The 19,681-nt window shown below is 42.3% G+C and overlaps 1 protein-coding gene and 1 long non-coding RNA gene across 2 annotated transcripts in view; both read right to left on the minus strand.

The window, feature by feature from the left end:
* LOC310646119 overlaps positions 1 to 19,681 on the minus strand; it is a 510,475-nt gene that overhangs the window by 207,507 nt on the left and 283,287 nt on the right. The gene's annotated exons all lie outside the window — the stretch shown is intronic.
* Positions 2,125 to 19,681, minus strand: part of TRPC5 (transient receptor potential cation channel subfamily C member 5) — a gene marked incomplete at both ends in the record, with an annotated part of 90,218 nt that continues 72,661 nt past the window's right edge. Inside the window, 4 exons of the mRNA XM_083371843.1 lie at positions 2,125 to 2,853; positions 3,971 to 4,060; positions 8,519 to 8,722; positions 16,157 to 16,352. Coding sequence (XP_083227969.1) covers positions 2,125 to 2,853; positions 3,971 to 4,060; positions 8,519 to 8,722; positions 16,157 to 16,352 — 1,219 coding nt within the window. The remainder of the gene's footprint in view (positions 2,854 to 3,970; positions 4,061 to 8,518; positions 8,723 to 16,156; positions 16,353 to 19,681) is intronic.

The raw sequence follows: 19,681 nt of genomic DNA on the forward strand, positions 1-19,681 counted from the left end.
TTCCTGGGTTTGATCACATTCCAAAATGAATTGATCTCCAGAAGGTCTCCCTTCTCAGAAGTTAAATACCCACCTTTGTACAGTATAAATGCTAGCCAGAGTGTGATTTAAGTAACTCTGTTAGTTTTATACAGTATAGTAGAATTGGAAGGGGCCTTTGGAGGTCTTCTAGCCCATCCCCTTGCATGAACAGGAGACCCTTATACCATCCTGGTCAAATGGCTGCCCAATCTCTTGAAAAAAAGAAAAGAAAAGAAAGAGAGAGAACAAAGAGACTTTCAAAGTTTTGGACAAGCTGCTATGACTCAAAACATAAGGCATGAGAATTTCAAGTGTGTGAATCTCTGCAAATATTCAACACATCCCCAAAATGTATATACTGAAAGACTGAATGCACCAGGAGTTCTCTGGGTTGGCACCATTGCTGCTGAGCATTTAATTTTCCTAAGTCCTGGAAAATACAGAGAAATACATCTCAGCAACTGCTGAGTTGCTACTTTTGCTGATGATGTTTCAAATAAAGCCAGTTAATGCTGCTGAGACAGTGGATCTTAATACTGCAATTACCAGGCTTGCCTTATAGCATCCAGGATAGTGAAATGATTACCAAAGGAATTATCCATAAGCAACACCAGAGAAAGGATAGGAATTTTCAAACTCTACGGCCAATACTCCTAGAAAGAATTTGAGCTGCAGACTCATCAATTATTTCCCATCTGGAACGCAGGTTTGTGTAAAATGCAGAGAGATAGCAATAGCACTTAGACTTGTAGACCGCTTTGTAGTGCTTTACAGACCTCTCTCAGCAGTTTACAGAGTCAGCCTATGGCCCCTAACAATCTGGGTCCTCATTTTACTGACCTCGGAAGGATGGAAGGCTGGGTCAACCTTGAGCCCTGTCAGGATTGAACTCCTGGCAATGGGATGATAGATGATAGATAGATAGATAGATAGATAGATAGATAGATAGATAGATAGATAGATAGATAGATCACAATAGCAATAGCACTTAGACTTATATGCCGCTTCACAGCGCTTGACAGCCCTCTCTAAGTGGTTTACAGAGTCAGCATCTTGCCCCCAACAACCTGGGTCCTCGTTTTACCAACCTCAGAAGGATGGAAGGCTGGGTCAACCATGAGTCGGTTAGGATCCAACTGCTGGCGATTGGCAGAATTAGCCTGCAATGCTGCATTCTAACCACTGCGCCACCACGGCTCAAGTGGGGCGCTTATATTGCAAACTTGCTCAAGACCATTTAGTTTATAGAAAAATCCCTGGGACAGTTTTACAGGTGAATTGGAGAAGATTACTAGTACAGGTGAAAAGAGGGTGATCTGAACACAGGGGCGTGTGTGTGTGTGTGTGTATACACTCATATGCACCACACCTATACATAATCACATGTGAACCATGTGTGTGCATGCATGCTTTGTACAGTAAATTCTAGTGGGCATCTGGACACAGTAAATTCTAGAGCTCAACTTATAACTCATTATGGTAATCGTTTACATTAAGAAAACAATATGCAACTTTAATAAAGGACATACAGTTGAAATCATGGAAAGTTGTATTGCTTGAAAGCGAAAAGCCCGTTTATATTTGGAACAGTCCCCCTGCAAGTAGCCTTAGCTGGGCCTTGACCTCCTTCTCAATTGCTTTGCATCTGCTGGTCCTGGATAGTGGTCAATGGCCAGAAGATAAAACGTAAGATGTTGGGCAGCAGAGTCGCTAACCAAGTTGAGGGGAAGAGAGATGCCGTCTCGGGGAGACCAACGTTAAAGTAACCAAAACGCACTGATCCAAAAGTGATGGCAGGAGGAACCAAAACCACCTGGAGGACATCCTGAAGCCCATTTGAGGGAGTAGGTGTTCTGTAGCTTCTGACATTCTTCAAAGGAGTGAACCTTTCAAGTGAAACATTTGGCATCGGTCAGTCTAAGAAAGCAAATTAAAGAAACAGTGGTGTGCTGTGGTTATCAATTAAACTGAAAGAACCTGGGGGTCTGCATTTGCCAGAGACAAACTGGGAAAGAGGAGGTGTCCCTAACTATGGAGAGTCCGTGATGACAAACAGTTTCCAGGGTGCTGATGCTCGGCGGCCAAGTTACTGAACAGGTCTACTTATAGGCGCGTGGTGACTTGTTCCTCCTGCCCATCGTTCCATTGGTTCCTAAACATGTCACAAGCATCTCCCCACGAGTTAAACACATCCTCTGAAGAGTCTATGAGTTTGGCATTTGAGGAGCAGATGCTGGAAGCACAGTGAAGGGAGCTGGCACAAACCGCAGGGCACTGGCTCTGTCCCGTATGCCTGATATTGGAGCTGTAGGCCACCTCATTGAGGTTAATTTCACTTTTGGAGCAGTCATCTTGCTCTTTCGTCATCTGAGAATATTTAATGTCTTGCCACATGTAATGGGGCTGGATGACCCCATCCGAAATGGTATACATGGGCTCTTGGTTGGGTTCTGCAAGATGTCCATTCATCTTGGAGAACAGGAGACCCAGCCTCTTGAAGGACTCCTTTTTGGAGCTGGAAAGCCTTTGGACTCTGTTGCCATTGCGAACGAAGGAGCGCTTGCTGATCCCGTTGTTTTTTGGTTTTTCGCTCCCTGTCTCGACGCCAGACATGGTCTTAATGAGAGCTGAGACATTGAAGTCTTTCTTTTTGTTGCCCACCCCAAAGGAGATGCCCTTGGCCTTGGAGGTTTCTCCCAGGCATTCCTCAGGAGCTTCTTCTTTTTGGGAGACCTCTGTACTGCTGGTGGAGTAGCTTCTTCTTTGAGGCTTCCGGTTACCCAGTAAGTCCAGGACTTCGTAGCGGAAACTGGAAATGTCTTGTTTTAACTCCTAAGGGCAGAGAAGTGACAAGAGATGATTGACACTTTAATGCACACTGGCTGTATGGCTTTGAGCGCATTCCTTGGGAGTCGGCTAATGCATGCCAAGAATTGCAAATACTTCATTGTTTAGCACGGTGGGATAGTTCTATTGAACAGAGCGCAGTGGAATGGCACATAATGATATGGAGCCAAAGCTTTCAACAGGCACTTGACACTAAAATGTGGAGACTGGGGAACAGAAAGTGCCTTCAGCTTTCCCTCTCCTACAAACCAGGCACCCAAGAGTAACTAAACGTTTGTTCGGAAATAGAAAATCAATATTCCAACGTTTTCGCCCATTCTCATTTCATTGCCTCTGCTTTTAGAAAAGCAAAATGTTGAATGGGATAATGTTGCGCCAATCTTGATAAATAATATTTAATAGAAAAAGGGAGATGCTTCTTGGACATAAAATAGGTTCACCAACCCCAGCCAAAATCATGCCCATTATAATTTAGCCTGATGTATGAAACCAGCTAATGGTGATTTATTTAGCAAAAATATAGTTAATTCATGGCTTAGCATAATATGTTAACTAGTAAAGGTAAAGGTTCCCCCGCACATGCGTGCTAGTCGTTTCTGACTCTAGGGGCCGGTGCTCATCTCCGTTTCAAAGCCGAAGAGCCAGCGCTTGTCCGAGGACGTCTCCATGGTCATGTGGCCGGCATGACTAGATGCCAAAGGTGCACGGAACGCTGTTACCTTCCCACCATAGTGGTCCCTATTTTTCTACTTGCATGGTCTTAATGAGAGCTTTCGAACTGCTAGGTTGGCAGAAGCTGGGACGAGTAACAGGCGCTCACTCTGTTATGCGGCACTCGGGATTCGACCCACCAAACTGCCAGAGACCATCTGATCGACAGGCTCAGCATCCTAACCCACTGAGCCACTGCATCCCTTTAATATGTTAACTACTTTAATATAATTGATAAACAGTTATGGATATCAATAAGCATGGTTCAACCATGGCATGCAAACCTAAATATAGTCCGTTCTCTCTCCCTCCCTCCATCTCTCTGTCTCCATCTCTCTTTCTCTCCCTTCATCTTTCTTTCTTTCATACACACACCTCATTAAGATATTACCTTAAAGTTCTCTTCAGTTAAGCCTTCATTGGTTTTTGAATTTCTTATCATGGCAGCAACGTATCTCTTCACCAGATTCCTGATCACCTCCTGAAATGAAAAGCACCAGAAACTTAACCTTCTTCCAAGTCAAAGTGATATTTAATAAGGGCAAGAATCACACTCCGTACGTGGGCATTTTCTTCCCCTTTGAAATTACATTGCAGAGACCTATGCATGTTACAGATCCCTTTTGAATCTGATTCACCCAATGAACATCTCAGGGCTTCTAAGTGGGCTATCAAAATCCAGATGCCCACTAGAAGGCAGAAGAGATGCAGAAAAGCACAGTTGCCCAGCGTAATTTTTTTTAAAAAAAAATATTAATCTTCCTTTGTGTGCAACTTTCCATTCAAAGAAAATAATCCTTTTTTCTCTTTCGCAGATTTTTATTTAAAGAAAGAGATTGAAATGTTAGGGGAATCGAATTCTTGATTTTGCTTCTAGGGAAATTAATGTTTCATTCATCTCGCTCTCTCTGTCTCTCTATTCCTCACCATTTGCTATCTGGCAAACAGATGGAGGTGCTTCCTCAGAAATTATTCCTGTTTTGCTGTTTGATCAATGAACCTTTGAAATGGGATCAAACAACACAACAACAGACCATGAAAGATACTTTATCTTTCTGTTTTGTCCTGCTGTAAAAATCCCCCACTTTGCTGAAGCACCTCATATTTTAAGAGCCTTGGTGGAGCAGTGGGCTAATGCCTCCTTAAGTAACACCAGCTGCCTGCAATTAGTGCAGGTTTGAGTCCCACCAGGCTCAAGGTTGACTCAGCCTTCCATCCTTCCGAGGTAGGTAAAATGAGGACCCAGATTGTTGGGGGCAATAAGCTGACTTTGTAATAATGCTGCTTGGGGTGTGTGTGAAAGCCCTAATAAGCAGGCATATACCAGCGTTTTCCAACCTTAGGAACTTGAAGATGCGTGGACTTCAACTCCCAGAATTCCCCAGCCAGCTATGCTGGCTGGGGAATTCTGGGAGTTGAAGTCCACGCATCTTCAAGTTCCTAAGGTTGGAAAACGCTGGCATATACATAGAATGAAGGCTACTGCTAAGCTTGTAAGCCGCCCTGAGTCTTCGGAGAAGGGCGGGATATAAATGGAATTAAAATAAAAAAATAAAATATTTTGCCTTGCAGCTTTGATGGCACTAAGATGTGCAACTGTCGGTGCAGTAAATACTTTAATTTTGGTCAATTTCTTAACTGAGAGTGAAAGAGGTTGGGAACAGCACTCATGAGTTGCATGGAAATACAGAAGGAGCTGCTCGGCTTGTCAGATTTTTCTTAGTCTGGAGCTAAATAGATTCTCCTTTGGCAAAAGCACTTGTAAAGCATTGTAGATCTAGGACAGGGGTTTTCAAACTTGGCCCTTTTATGACTTGTGGACTTCAACTCCCAGAATTCCTCAGCCAGCATGCCTGACTGAGGAATTCTGGGAGTTGAAGTCCACAAGTCATAAAAGGGCCAAGTTTGAAGACCCCTGATCTAGGAAAAGAGCAGGCAAAACTGCAGGGATGGGGTGGGGGAGATAAGTACATCATCAATTTAGAATTATTACATTCTCATAGCTTTCCCAAGTCCAACCCATCTTGAATTTGGTTGACCCCCAATTTAGTGTTGAATTTTATTTGACTAGATTCTTGTGTATATGTTTTTCTATTTTCTATTCTGCAACTGAATGGAATGGTCCAGATTCTTTATTCCTGATAGTGTGACACAATTTGACTTGGAATGTCCTTACTGTAAATTACTGTTTCAACCACTTTGGGAAACACAAGTTTTTCTCTTAACAGCCAAACCCAACCTGTTATGTGCAAATTATGCCCAGTTAATTTAGGATTAAATAATAAAAAAACCCAACTCATTGCACAAATCTTCTTGTGCACTAGGACAGCGAGTGAAATCTTTTTTCTCTGCTAACAAAATGAGGGGGTAATAATGCTTTTCATGACTTGCAGAGATATTAAAGGTAAAGGTTTCCCCGCACATGCATGCTAGTCGTTTCCGACTCTAGGGGCCGGTGCTCATCTCCATTTCAAAGCCGAAGAGCCAGCGCTTGTCCGAGGACGTCTCCGTGGTCATGTGGCCGGCATGACTAGACGCCAAAGGCGCACGGAATGCTGTTACCTTCCCACCGGAGTGGTCCCTATTTTTCTACTTGCATTTTTACGTGCTTTCGAACTGCTAGGTTGGCAGAAGCTGGGACGAGTAACAGGCGCTCACTCTGTTGCTTGGCACTCGGGATTCGACCCGCCAAACTGCCAACCATTTGATCGACAAGCTCAGCATCTTAACCCACTGAGCCACCGCGTCCCTGCAGAGATATTAGCCACTACCAAATCAGAGAGCCAAGGCAAGCATCAAACTACTTTCTGAATAACTTCCATTATCGTTTTTTTTTAAAAAAAATGAAGTTCTGACATCCCACTAATGGTTTTAGATTTCTCTGAAAGAGAGTTTGTATTTTAATTAAAAAATGAATATTTTATTCGATTGGATGAGATTAAGGGTCAACTGCTATCATTGGGGCCCTGACTAAAACCAGTGTGCCTACTCATCATTCTTAATCCCCGTTGCAGGACCACGCTGCATGCTAAATTATCAAAAGCAGTTGAAGGTATGATATGGAACCAGGGATATCTGCAGGCTGGACCCACATAAAATGGGGCTGAGGATTTGACATATCTTTGTAGGTGCCATCTGGGACTTTTCAACAATGCCCTTGTGGGCATTTCTATGTGGTATCGAGTCACGTCATTCAGAAATATTGTTTTTAAATGAAGCAATCATGCTGGAAACTAGGATGGGAAACCTGCTTCACCGGAAAAGCAGATTATTAAGTATGCCATACAAATACTTATTGCATCTTTTTCAACTTCAGTCCACAGCATAGGCTTCCTCAGCCCAAGTGCCTTCAACTGAAAGACTATAACTCCCTTCTCCCACAAAATCCAGTGGCGGTGATGGGGATTGTAATTTCATTTTATCAGATGAGGGAAGGTGCCACAGAAGATCTAAGGACATTTGACAAAGCTGTTTAAAGAATGGATTTGTTTACCTGGTAATGTTGATTCTGAATCAAGTTGTCCGCGTGACGTTCCTGAAATGAACAATGGAATTCATGTATAGAGATGAAACACGAAGCCATAAGACTTTCAGTTCTCTCACTCTAAAGGTTGCTCATGAGTAATAATAATAATAATAATAATAATAATAATAATAATAATAATAATAATAATAATAATAATAATAATAATAATAATAGTCTTTATGTCTTAGATCATCATGATCATCTTAGATCACCTATTGATCATCTTGTGGACATAAACTACTCATGAACATATATGTGCATTCTTTCTCCCTCCCTCCCTCCCTCCCTCCCTCCCTCTCTCTCTCTCTCTCTCTCTTTTCTCTTTCTCTCTCTCTTTTTTCTCTCTCTCTTTCTCTTTCTCTCTCTCTCTCTCTCTCTTTCTGTCTGTCTGTCTCTCTCTCTCCTTTCAAAATCATCAAATAGATCTTATGGTGGTAAATTCCATAGGCTACTTCAGTTGTTCTTAACCTTTTCTTCACCACGGACCCCCTTTAAATTCCTTTTTGTGGGTACAGACTATGGCCACAACCCCCCCCCCAAGACTTAATTCAAGATTTAAATCATAACATTTTTCAAGCCTTTGCAGACCCCTTATGAAGACATTGTGGGACCCCCAGGGGTCTGCGGACCACAGGTTGAGAACCCCTGGACTATAAAATCTGTGCATTAGTAGCATTATTAGCAAAGATAAATAAGACTCATATTGATGATGCTTTGAACTAATACACTTCCCTCCACCCTGCTGCAATAAATTCACAACCATGGACTCATCCTCCTCCTGGGATTCTGTATTGGGAATGGGTCTTCCTTTTCCATAACTTCACCCATCTTGGCTACCCATTTCCACTTCTCTTCCTTACTTTCAGCTTTCATGCTGTACTTCAGCGTGACATGTGTTTTGATTTCAATCAACATTAGTTCTAGCGAGATTTATTTCTGAACCACTTTAACTTGCAATTCTCCTCTTGCCTAAAATGGGAAATCTGGACTTTTTCAGATGTTGCAAAAAGTCTTGCGTTCCATTCTTCTTTTGATTCCTGACCATCTGATTGGGGACTAATTGGAACTGGGTTTGTAGGAGATGACCGGGCTGAGCCCAAGGGCCTGGTCAAATGCATCATAAGTACCTTTGTGCCCACAAGAGATCAAGTCCAGTCCACCTTGAATGCCTCTCTTATCTTTCCCTCGTTTTCTTTCACGGTCACTTGGCCAGATCCTTGTAGAAAGCTTAAGCTTTCAATAAACCTTTATACTCATTTGAACTGCCTGAGTCTCCTGATTTCCCAGGAAGGAATGCCAGGGATCCGACAAAGATGGCAGACCAGAGATTTCCCCTGCCTGCCCAAATCAAGAAAGGGAGGGCTAAGCTACGAACCTTCCCTTAATTAGTGAAAGTGTTCCACTGTTCCTCACCGTGAAAGTCTTCAGGTTCTCGTGCTTCCGTTCATGTTCTGGGTCTCGGGGTGGGCAAAGTTGCTTGTGGACCCACTTGCAAAGGTACCAGCATGACTTGGGGCTAGGGATGATATTAAAAGGAGGTGGCAGTGTGCCTCCTTCATCAAAGTAACTCATCCAGAGCTTTGTGCGTGCAAACTTCCATTCTATGTCTGCATGGTCCTGGATGGGAAGAGATGGGAAAGAGAAGAACACAAGATAGGTCATCTTTTGGCCACCACAAATTGTCATAAGGAACATTTAATTTAATTTAATTTAATATTTGCATTTGTATACCGCCCTTTGCCATATTAATGGGAAAGTAGAGTGTTTCTAGGGGTTAAATGTTAAATGTATATATGTGAGGTGGATAGTATGTTGATATGTATTTTGTTGTTTTTTGTTGGGTTTTGTGGGGTTGTTGTGGATTTTTCAATTTTGTTGTTCTGTATGGGACAATGACAATAGAGATTATCGTATCGTAATAGTAATAGTACTCAGACTTATATACAGGTAGTCCTCAACCTATGACCAAAATTGAGCCCAAAATCTCTGTTGCTAAGTGAGACATTTGTTAAGTGAATCTTGCCCCACTTTATGACTTTTCTTGCCCCATTTGTTAAGTGAATCACTGCAGTTGTTAAATTAGTAACACAATTGTTAAGTGAATCTGGTTTCTCCCATTGACTTTGCTTGTCAGAAGGTCATGAATGTGAATCACTTGTCAAGCATCCAAATGTAAATCACATGAGCCTGGGGATGCTGCCATGGTCTTGAGTGTGAAAAATGGTCATAAGTCACTTTTTTCAGTGCTGTTGTAGTTTTGAATGGTCAGTAAGTGAACTGTACTGCTTCACAATGCTTTATAGCCCTCTCTAAGTGGTTTACAGAGTTACCATATTGCCCCCCCCCCAACAATCTGGGTCCTCATTTTACCAACCTCAGAAGGATGGAAGGCTAAGTCAGTCTTGAACCGGTTGGGATCGAACTCTTGGCAGTGAGCAGAGTTAGCCTGCAATACTTCATTCTGACCACTGCGCCACCACGGCTCTTAAGTAGGTATAATGGTTGGATAGAGTAAATACTGTTTCTGGAGCAGAGGTAAGCATATATATCCCTAATGCCTAGATTACAGTATGCCTTTACTTCACACTCAGGGATGTTCCTCAGCTGAAGATGGACGAGAACTTAAATCTCTCCATTTGTAATCCAGGACTTTAATGGCTATGTTGCCCTGACCCTTTGATTTCCCCTCGTTTCTCAGAGCCTGTGTTTTAGTTCCCACCCTCTAAGCATCCCACTACCCTGAATAGTATAGAGAGGACTTCAAATGGTTTTTGAAGCTATTTGTTCTGTCCATCCACAGCAGACAGAACAGCTGGAGCCCAACTCAGTTTACAGCCAGAGATAGTTCTCAGGTGCTGTTTGATCCTCAATTCCATGGGATTCTGTTCCTGATAGAACAGTATTTCCTCCATTCCTTTATCCAGCCAACCCAAAAAAAAGGAAGCTGAGGTTTTTCCATGTTCACCATTTTCCAATTCTCTGGCAGATGCGATTCTGAAGACCCTATAATATAATATTTCTGTGTCTCCCTTATGATGTACCCCGATCAGATCCGCCTATGTAGATCAAGGGCCGTGTGACATGGGATTTTTGAGTTCTGACTGCACGTGAAATATGTTGCTTTATTAATCCAAGGATCCCGATGGCTTGTTTGTCTAATGCATAGTCCAAGAATGCATTCATTAAAGGAAAAAAGAAAGTTGGAAATACTTGGAATCGTAAAAATAAGAATGGTTGCCGAGACTTTGCTATTTTGACAGCCTGGATAATATGCATTAGCTAATTAAAGCCTATATTCCTTTGTGCTCAGCAATTCTGCAAGTATTTAGGTTATGCAGGGAACAGCTTTCATCTCTTAAACGCCAAGAAAGAATGACAAGGAAAATATGGGCCTTTCAAAATTTTCTGAAGGGGAGAAAGCAAGATTTCTGATAGCTTTTAATCTTTTTTTTAAAAGATGCCTTTTTATACAAAGACACACTCTTCACTTTGATTTGTGCATATCCAGTTCAGTTGTGCCCTGTTTATTTAGATTTTAATATCCAAGTAACTCAAATCCTCCTGCTGAAGAAGTTGAAGAAGGCTGAGCACTCCGGGTGAAACAAATAGAGATCCATTCTTTGTGGAGTGTCATTTTCCAGAAACTATTGTTAAATAGGACAAACAATTAAGAGTTGTTAAATAGGGGAAAAAATCTGGAATAGTCCATGCAGGACCTGAATGAGAATTAATCCAAACCTTCTTCAAGTTAAAATATAATGAAAATGTAAGATCCAGGAGGTGTTCTCCAACAACTAAGGAAAGAATATATATATTTCTCCCTTTTCCACTTACAACCATCGAGAATTTTTTCAATGCACAGGCTAGCAATAGCAATAACACATAGACTTATTTACTGTTTCATAGTGCTTTACAGGCCTCTAAGCAGTGTACCGAATCAGCAACTTGCCCCCCACAATCTAGGATGGTCCTCATTTTACCAACCTCGGAAGGGTGGAAGGCTGAGTCACCTTTGAACCGGTCAGGATTGAACTCCTGGCAATGGGCAGAGTCAGCCTGCAATACTGCATTCTAAACTACTGCGCCACCACGATCTTGCAAAGGAGCCAAAGTGATGGTAAGAAGCAATGGCGTCGCTTCTCAATTCAGACTCGACAGGCAAAAATTTATGTTAGCCCTGCTGCTGAATTAACTACACCGAATAAAATGTACATGGCTCTTCCATCTTTGAGGAGTACATTTTTGATGGTACATTTTTGTTCCTCCTTCTGCTATTTAATCATTCCACATGGAAAGATGGCATCTAATTTGTTCCCTTGAAAGTTCTTGTCTTCAGAAATGAAGTTACTGGCCAAATTTGGCAAGCCCCATTAACTATTACATTGCTGATAAGCTTCATTAGTAATAGTTGATGTAGATTATGACACTTATAAATTATTTTCAGCTTTTCTTTTAGAGGCTGGCTACCTTCCCAGACATGTGTTCTTAAAGATGCATGCCTAGTGTGGTGGAGAAGGAGGGGGTCAAAAGAAAAAAGGGTGTCCGAAAATGGAAGGGCCATTACATCTTATTTGTTGTAGCTAATTTAGCAGCCAAGGCTAACATAAATTTTGCTTGTTGGGAATGAATTAAGTATGAAGGCCAGCCTAAGGCTTCTTTGCTTTGGCTCCATTGCAAGCCTGTGTATTTGAAAAGACACTTGATGGTTACAACTGGAAAAGGGAGACATTTTTATTCTTTTCTTCGTCTCCTGCATCTCATATTTTCATTCTATTTTAACTCGAGGAACGTCTGGATTAATTCTCATTCAGGTTCTGCATGGAACATTCCAGAATTTTCCTTTATTTAACACATAAATGCCAATGTACCCAGGAATGCAAATCCAGTTTGCACTGATTTGTGGTGGTGGTGGTTGTTTTTTTAAATCACTGTAAACTAATGAAGGGCTGTTTCAAAATATGATAGGGATGGGGTGAAACAAAGCTGAGTTTTGTCCATTCCTACCTGAAAGCCGGGGCAAATGCTAATAAATTACCATTAATCATTTGTTAGCATTGCAAAGAGAGAGGGAGAATAAGGTTTGTTTAATTATTCCTGTGACTCAATCAAAACACAGTCAGAATGTATCAGCCGAGTCCGTTTGAAAGCCTGGCAAACAGCTCGTGAATACTAAGTCTGCAGGTAGGTTATATGTAATTAGGCCAAGGATAGCAAAAAAGGAAAATTGAGTTTGCTGTCCTCAGGCCTTTGTTATTTGCTTGTTCTCAGAAACAGTTAAACTCTTAAACAATTAGGAGCCCTGGTGGCACAGTGGTTGGAATGCAGTACTGCAGGCTAATTCTGCTGACTGCCAGCAGTTCGATCCTGACTGGCTCAAGATTGACGCAGCCTTCCATCCTTCCGAGGTTGGTAAAATGAGGACCCAGATTGTTGGGGGCAAATATGCTGACTCTGTAAACTTAGAGGGGGCTGTAAAGCATTGTGAAGCGGGATATAAGTGTTATTGCTATTTTTCTTTCTTTCCCTCCTCCCTCCCTCCCTCCCTCCCTCCCTCCCTCTTTATAATTTCAGATTCTTAATGTATTCCAAACAACAACATTTCCCCACAGAAAGGAAATCATAAGTATCTTTTTTTGGGGGGGAGTGCTGTATCTTCCAACAATTGCTAATTGACCAGTCGTAAGTCAATGCAGTTAGATAGTTACAGATAGTTCTATCAACCTGCCTGCCATTAAGGGCTGTGAAAATAGCTACAGAGCCCTCACATCCTGGAGATAAATTGTTTCAACTTCTACCATCAAAATGACATCATAGGGCATTGCACATAAGAACAGCTAGTCACAAGGACAGTTTTTCCTCCCACACCATCACTCTGCTAAACAACTAATTCCCACAACATTGTCAATCAGAATAGAATAGAATAGAATAGAATAGAATAGAATAGAATAGAATAGAATAGAATAGAATAGAATAGAATAGAATAGAATAGAATAGAATAGAATAGAATAGAATCTGGAAGGGACCTTGGAGGTCTTCTAGTCCAGCCCCCTGCTCAAGCAGGAGAACCTATACCATCTCAGACAAGTGACTGTCTAGTCCAGGCATGTCAAACTCATGGTGTATTGTGACTTTTTCCCCATTGCCGGCAATTGGGTGGGCACGGTTTTTGCATGACGCATCTGGTCCATGGGCCAGCAGTTTGACATGCCTCGTCTAGCCTCTACTTAAACATCTCCAGTGATGGAGCACCCACAATTTCTGGAGGCAAGCTGTTCCTTATTTAGTAAGGCTGTGTTACTGTTAATTCTTCTCATCTTTCCTATTACTTATCTCCTTATCTACTTATGACTATAACTTTGTTGCTTGTATCTTACGATTTATATTGTCTTATTTAGTTTCCTAGTATGATTTATTTTGATTGCTTATTTAGTATCCTATGACTATCACTAAGTGTTGTATCTTATGATTTATGATGAATGTATTTTCATGATGACTATGATCATGATTTATCACTTATTGCTTTTATGTACACTGAGAGCTTCTGCACCGAAGACAAATTCCTTCTGTGTCCAATCACACTTGGCCAATAAAGAATTCTATTCTATTCTATTCTATTCTATTCTATTCTATTCTATTCTATTCTATTCTATTCTATTCTATTCTATTCTATTCTACTCTACTCTACTCTACTCTACTCTACTCTACTCTACTCTTAATCCTGCATTGTAGCTTAGAGAACTTGAGCACATTCCCAGTCTAACGACCATCTAAAGACCACCTCATTCAATCAGAAGCAAGAAAAAATGTGGCCATGCTGATATGAGATTATCTTAAGCAGGGGGTCCCCAAGCCTGGCAATTTTAAGATTTGTGGACTTCAAGTCCCAGAATTCTGTGGCTGGCTGGGGAATTCTGGGAGTTGAAGTTGACAAGTCTTAAAGTTGCCAAGTTTGGAGACTCCTGGTCTTAAGCAAACCTGATCCATTAATGTGGTGTAGTGGAGAAGATATTGGGCTAAGATAGGAGAAGACCAATTCATGTCCATCCTCATGCTGGAGTCTATCCTTTTTTTCTCTCTCTCTCAGACCAATCTATCTCACAGGCCTATTTTCATGGAAATAAAACGAAGGATGATTCCTAAGTAGTTTCTTTTGAGATCCTGGAAAAAGGCAGGCTGGAAATCTGAACAGCTTAATTAATCTCCTTGTCACTGCACACCACATTTATTCTTCAACTGAGCAAGGTGACTGGAAATATGAAAACCCATTTACAGAAAGAAGAAAGAATCAGTGTACTTCAGTGGCAAATTATGAGAGAGAGAGAGAGAGAGAGAGAGAGAGAGAGAGAGAGAGATGGTTTAAGTCTATGCTAATTGTGTGACTCAGAGCTGCTCACAATATTTCAGCTTAATCTATCCCACTGTTGTTCTAGGGATTTGATGGAGGATGACATATGATGAAGGCTATCATGAACTCTTGAATAAAGGCAGAACTATTGGATGCGTTCCCACAGTACACTTAAGAAAATCAGCTAAAGATCTAGCTGCTAAATTAAGTTTGGTTAGATCTAACCTTTCAATTAGTTTTAATCTTTGTGAGTTTGGTTCGTTTATGAGGCAACCCACTGTGCAATTCCTCCAAATGTATTCACATCAACCTATCCATAAGGGTAACTATCTTCTCCTTCTACAATCTTCTCCGATTTTAATCAACATCATCATTTCTATTTTCTTTTGAAAGCGTAGGTACAGGTAGCAATAGCAATAGACTTATATACAACCCCATAGCGCTTTACAGCACTCTCCGGCCAATTTACAATGTCAGCATTATTTGCATATTGTCCCCCAAACAATCTGGATCCTGATTTTATCAACCTCGGAAGGATGGCAGGCTGAGTCAACGTTGAGCCTTGTCAGGACTGAACTCTAGACTGTGGGCAGAGTTTGCCTGAAAAACTGCATTTAACCACTCCACCGCAAGAGCTCCACCACAACTCACAACCGTTTGTTTAGCAATAGTTCAAACTCACAACAGCACCAAAAAAGTGATTGACAATTGGTCCTCACACACATGACTGCCACAGTACCCTACAGCCTCTGATCAGAAGCCAGGCACTTAGCAATTGGCATATATTTTTGATAGGTGCGACATCCTGGGGTTATACGATAGTCATTTGTGACTTCCCAACCAGCTTCTGACTAGCAAAGTTAGTGAGTGACCTAAGGACTGCAATGGTTCACTTAGCAACTGTGGCAAAAAAAGTTCATAAAATTGGATGTGACCCACTTAATGACCCTCTTGCTTAGCAAGGGAAATTATATTTCCAATTGTGGCCCTAAGTTGAGACTATCTGCAAAGAATGTATATGAGGGATCCTTGGCACTCTGTGAGGTTGGTTATTTTCTTGCAACCAGTACTCAGGATGTTACCTGTTTTGGGTCATGAAACATCTGCAAGAAAACAATCAAACTCAGAGCACATCAAGGGCCCCACAATTCTCCTCCTCCTCCTCCTCCTCCTCCTCCTCCTCCTCCTCCTCCTCCTCCTCCTCCTCCTCCTCCTCCTCTCCACAAACCCCCCTTCTTTGTAGCACTGTTGATGTCTAGTTGGGTAATGAAACATCTGCAAGAAAACAACTAAACTCAGAGAACACTTAGCACCCCTCATGACTTACAAGTATTCTTCTTTATAAGAATTGTATATGAAGAGTTTGTTAAGCTAAGGCCACTGTATACATTAAATCTCTCTCTCAATACAGAAGAACTCTCCCTCCCTCCCTCCTTCTTTCCCCCCATGTGTGTGTGTGGGGGGTGTTTGTGTGCGTGTCTGGAAAGTTCCTATCCCACTTCCCACCCTCTGCCAATTCCCACAAATTGTCTACCCTAGTACTACCATTAAGAGGTGCTAACGACCATCTCCACCTGAGAACACAGCAAATGAGTTGTACATTTGCTGCCTAAATCGACATGTCTGCTAGCTCCAGAAACACACACATCCAACCAAATGCCTAATTCACAGACAATTTGGAAGAGACACCAGTGTGAGGAACTCACTGCTATCAGCTGGTAGGAGTTGTTCATCATGGCAATGAGCATGTTTAGCAAAACCACCAAGGAGATGACGTTGTATGTGCCAAACATGGTGGCCCCAACGAACTCTGTGAATTCATGCCTGGCTTTGACATTCGTGACGTAGAGGTTCAACAGACCAAAGACCGACCAGAAGAGAGACTGGAGAGTTTCAAAGAGTCTGGAAAAAACAAAAAAAACAAAAAAAAAAGATAAGTAATTGTCTTAATAGATTTGATTAAGTCTAGGAGAACAGATATATCATTGATCTTTCTCATGAGCTGGTACATCCAAGGTTTTTGTGCTTACATCTTTCTATTTCCCAGCCAGTCTAGTTTCCTGTATACTCTCAGCTCAACTCTGATGTAGAATCATAGGACTAGCAAGGACCTTGGCGGTCTTCTAGCCCAACCCTTTGCCCAACACAGCAGACCTTATTCCATTCTGGACAAATGGTTGCCCATTTCTTGAAAACCACCAGTGATGGAGCACCTGCAACTCTGAGAGGCAAGCTCTCTTCCATTCATTCTCACTGTCAAGAAATTCCTCCTTAATTCCAGGTTGGATATCTCTTTAACAAGCTTCCACTCATTACTTCTTGTCCTGCCTTCTCGTGCTTTGGAGAACAAGTCAGCCCCCTCCTCCCCGTGACAACCCCTCAAGCACCAGAAGATAGCTATCATGTCTCCCTTAATCTTTGTTAGGTTAAAGAGCTGTGGTGACACAGTGGTTACAATGCAGCATTGCAGGCTAACTCTGCCCACAGTCTGGAGTTCGATCCTGACCCGCTCAAGATTAATGCAGCCTTCTCTCCTTCCGAGGTCAGTAAAATGAGGATCCAGATTTTTTTGGGGGGGGGGGGGCAACATGCTGACTCTGTAAACCACTTAGAGAGGGCTTCAAAGCGTTGTGAAATAGTATATAAGTCTTACTGCTATTTCTATCGCTAGGTGCTATCTTCTTGGCTGGGGGCCAATGCTCAATTCTGTCAAAATTCTTCTGAATCTTGAGTGAATCGTGTGAGATTTCTCCCTTGGCATTTGAAGAACCAGGAGACAAATTCAGAGAAGCCTCTGAGCATTTTTCTCATGTGAATACATTTCTGGAAGTCTATCGTAGAGAGTCTACATCTGTTAAGCTGGCAAATAAGCTAAACCTGAAGGGAGAAGGGAGGAAAACCAATATCAAAACGCAGCTGCTTTCTAAAGATATCTTTTGACAGCAGAGCTGTTTTCTACTTTCTAGTGTCTGCAGCTAAATGCATTCCAGCTATCGTTCAAAGAACACTACATGATGAGAGACTTTCTCTTCCCGTTACAGGCACTACAAAAATCGAGGAGGAGGGAGAGAGGAGAGAAAAATAAGTGTGAATTTGAGAAGTGCGTTCTGCTATTCACATGCAAACTCTTCTAGAAATGGGGAATATTTTTTTCCAAATAGAAAGTGCTCGTCCATGCTTCTTCCCTTTTGCACCCTCTACTCCAGGGGTGTCAAACTCAATTTCATTGAGGTTGCCCTCATGGGGCCTGGTGGGTGTGGCCTAGGTGGGCGTGGCCTACTGGGTGGGTGTGGCTAGAGTGAGTATGGCCTACTGGTTGGGCGTGGCCAGCTCTACATCGTTGGCATCAAGGGTGCCTATGGGGGCCCGGGCAGGAGTGGGACAGATCTGGGGGTCTCTGGCAGGAGGAGGGTCTCTGGGCCAGGGCCAAGGCAGTGGGGGCCGTTCCCTCACTGTTTCCAGGATGGCTTCGCGGGCCGCATGAAACCACTTCGCGGGCCGGATCTGGCCCCCGGGCCTTGGGTTTGACATGTCTACTCTACTCCATTATTCCTGTCCATTTACAAAGATTATTTAACCAATCGCCACCAGTTGGTGCCATCTAGTGTGCTTGGGACAACAATCCCTAAATTGTCTCAGAATGATTTAGCACCGTCCTTAATGTAATAATGAAGATATTCCTCTGGATACTCGACCAGTCCAAAAATATGAAAGCCAAGTACAAATAGTCCTCAACGTATGGACATTCCTTTGATGATTGTTTGAAACTATGACCACACAGAAGAAAATGACTTGTAGTTGATCCTTGCACTCACGACTGTCAAAGCATCCCCAAGGTGATGTAAGGCGAGACCCAGCTTAAAAACTGTAACTGTGAGAGGGACCTTGGGGTCCTAGTGGACAATTACTTGACGAGGAGCCAGCAGTGTGTGGCAGCAACCAAAAAAGCTGATACAATCCTGGATTGTATAAACAGAAGCATAGAATCAACATCATGTGAAGTATTAGTACTGCTTTATAAAACCCTAGTAAAACCACACCTGGAGTACTGCAGCCAATTTTGATCACCATATCACAAAAAAGATGTTGAGAGTTTGGAAAAAGTTCAGAGAAGAGCAACTGAGATGATCAAAGGCCTGGAGACTAGAAATGTACAAAGAATGGCTGCAAGACTTGGGTTTGGCTAGTAGTCTAAAGAAAAGAAGAAAGAGTGGAGATATGATATGATATGATATGATATGATATGATATGATATATCATATCATATCATATCATATCATATGATACAACTAGCACGCATGTGCGGGGGAACCTTTACCTTTACCTATGATAGCAGTGTTCCAGTATCTGAGGGGCTGCCAAAAGGTAGAGGGGGTCACTTTGTTCACCAGAGCACCAGAGGGAAGGGTGAGAAACAATGTTTGGAAACTGATCGAAGAGAGAAGCAACCTGGAATTAAGGAGAAACTTTCTGACAGTGAGGACAATCAACCAGTGGAACAGCTTGCCTCCAGAAATCGTGGGCGTTCCATCACTGGAGATTTTTAAGAAGAGGCTAGACAATCACCTGTCTGAGATGGTATAGGTTCTCCTGCTTGAGCAGGGGACTGGACTAGAAGATCTCCAAGGTCCCTTCCAGCTTCTATTCTATTATAATCAGAATTTGGGTACCTGGGAATCAGCATGTATTTATGAAGAGTTGCGGTGTCCCAGAGTCATGGGAATGCCATTTGCAACCTGCCCAAGGAGCTTCCAAGGAGCAAAGTCAACAGGGAAGTCGCATGCAGTTAAAATCCTGTGATTCACCTACTGACTATGGCAGAAAAGGTCCTAAAATAAAACCATTGCTTAGCGATGTTTATGGAGATTCTCAGTCCTTCAGGTCCTGGTTACCCCAAGGGTGTTTTTTCAAAAGGCAAGTGGACTTTCTTGATTTTTCCTTGAAGACATTTCACTTCTCATCCAAGAAGCTTCTTCAGTTCTCAGAAAGTCCACTTGCCTTTTGAAAAAACACCTTTGGGAACACTTAGCGATGGACGTTCTTGGCCAAATCGTGGTCTTAAGTCAAGGACTACCTGTAAGGAAGCCTCCATTTGATGCAAAGTATAGACAGCTGGTTTGATCTAGGCTAGAAAGCCAGAGACCGTGAGTTCGTGTCCCGCCGTAGGCCTGAAAGCCAGCAGGGCGACTTGGGCCAGGCCCTCTCTCTCAGCCCAACTCATCGGGTTGTTG

Source organism: Vipera ursinii (genome assembly GCF_947247035.1).
Source record: "Vipera ursinii genome assembly, chromosome: 12".
Lineage (NCBI taxonomy): Eukaryota > Metazoa > Chordata > Lepidosauria > Squamata > Viperidae > Vipera > Vipera ursinii.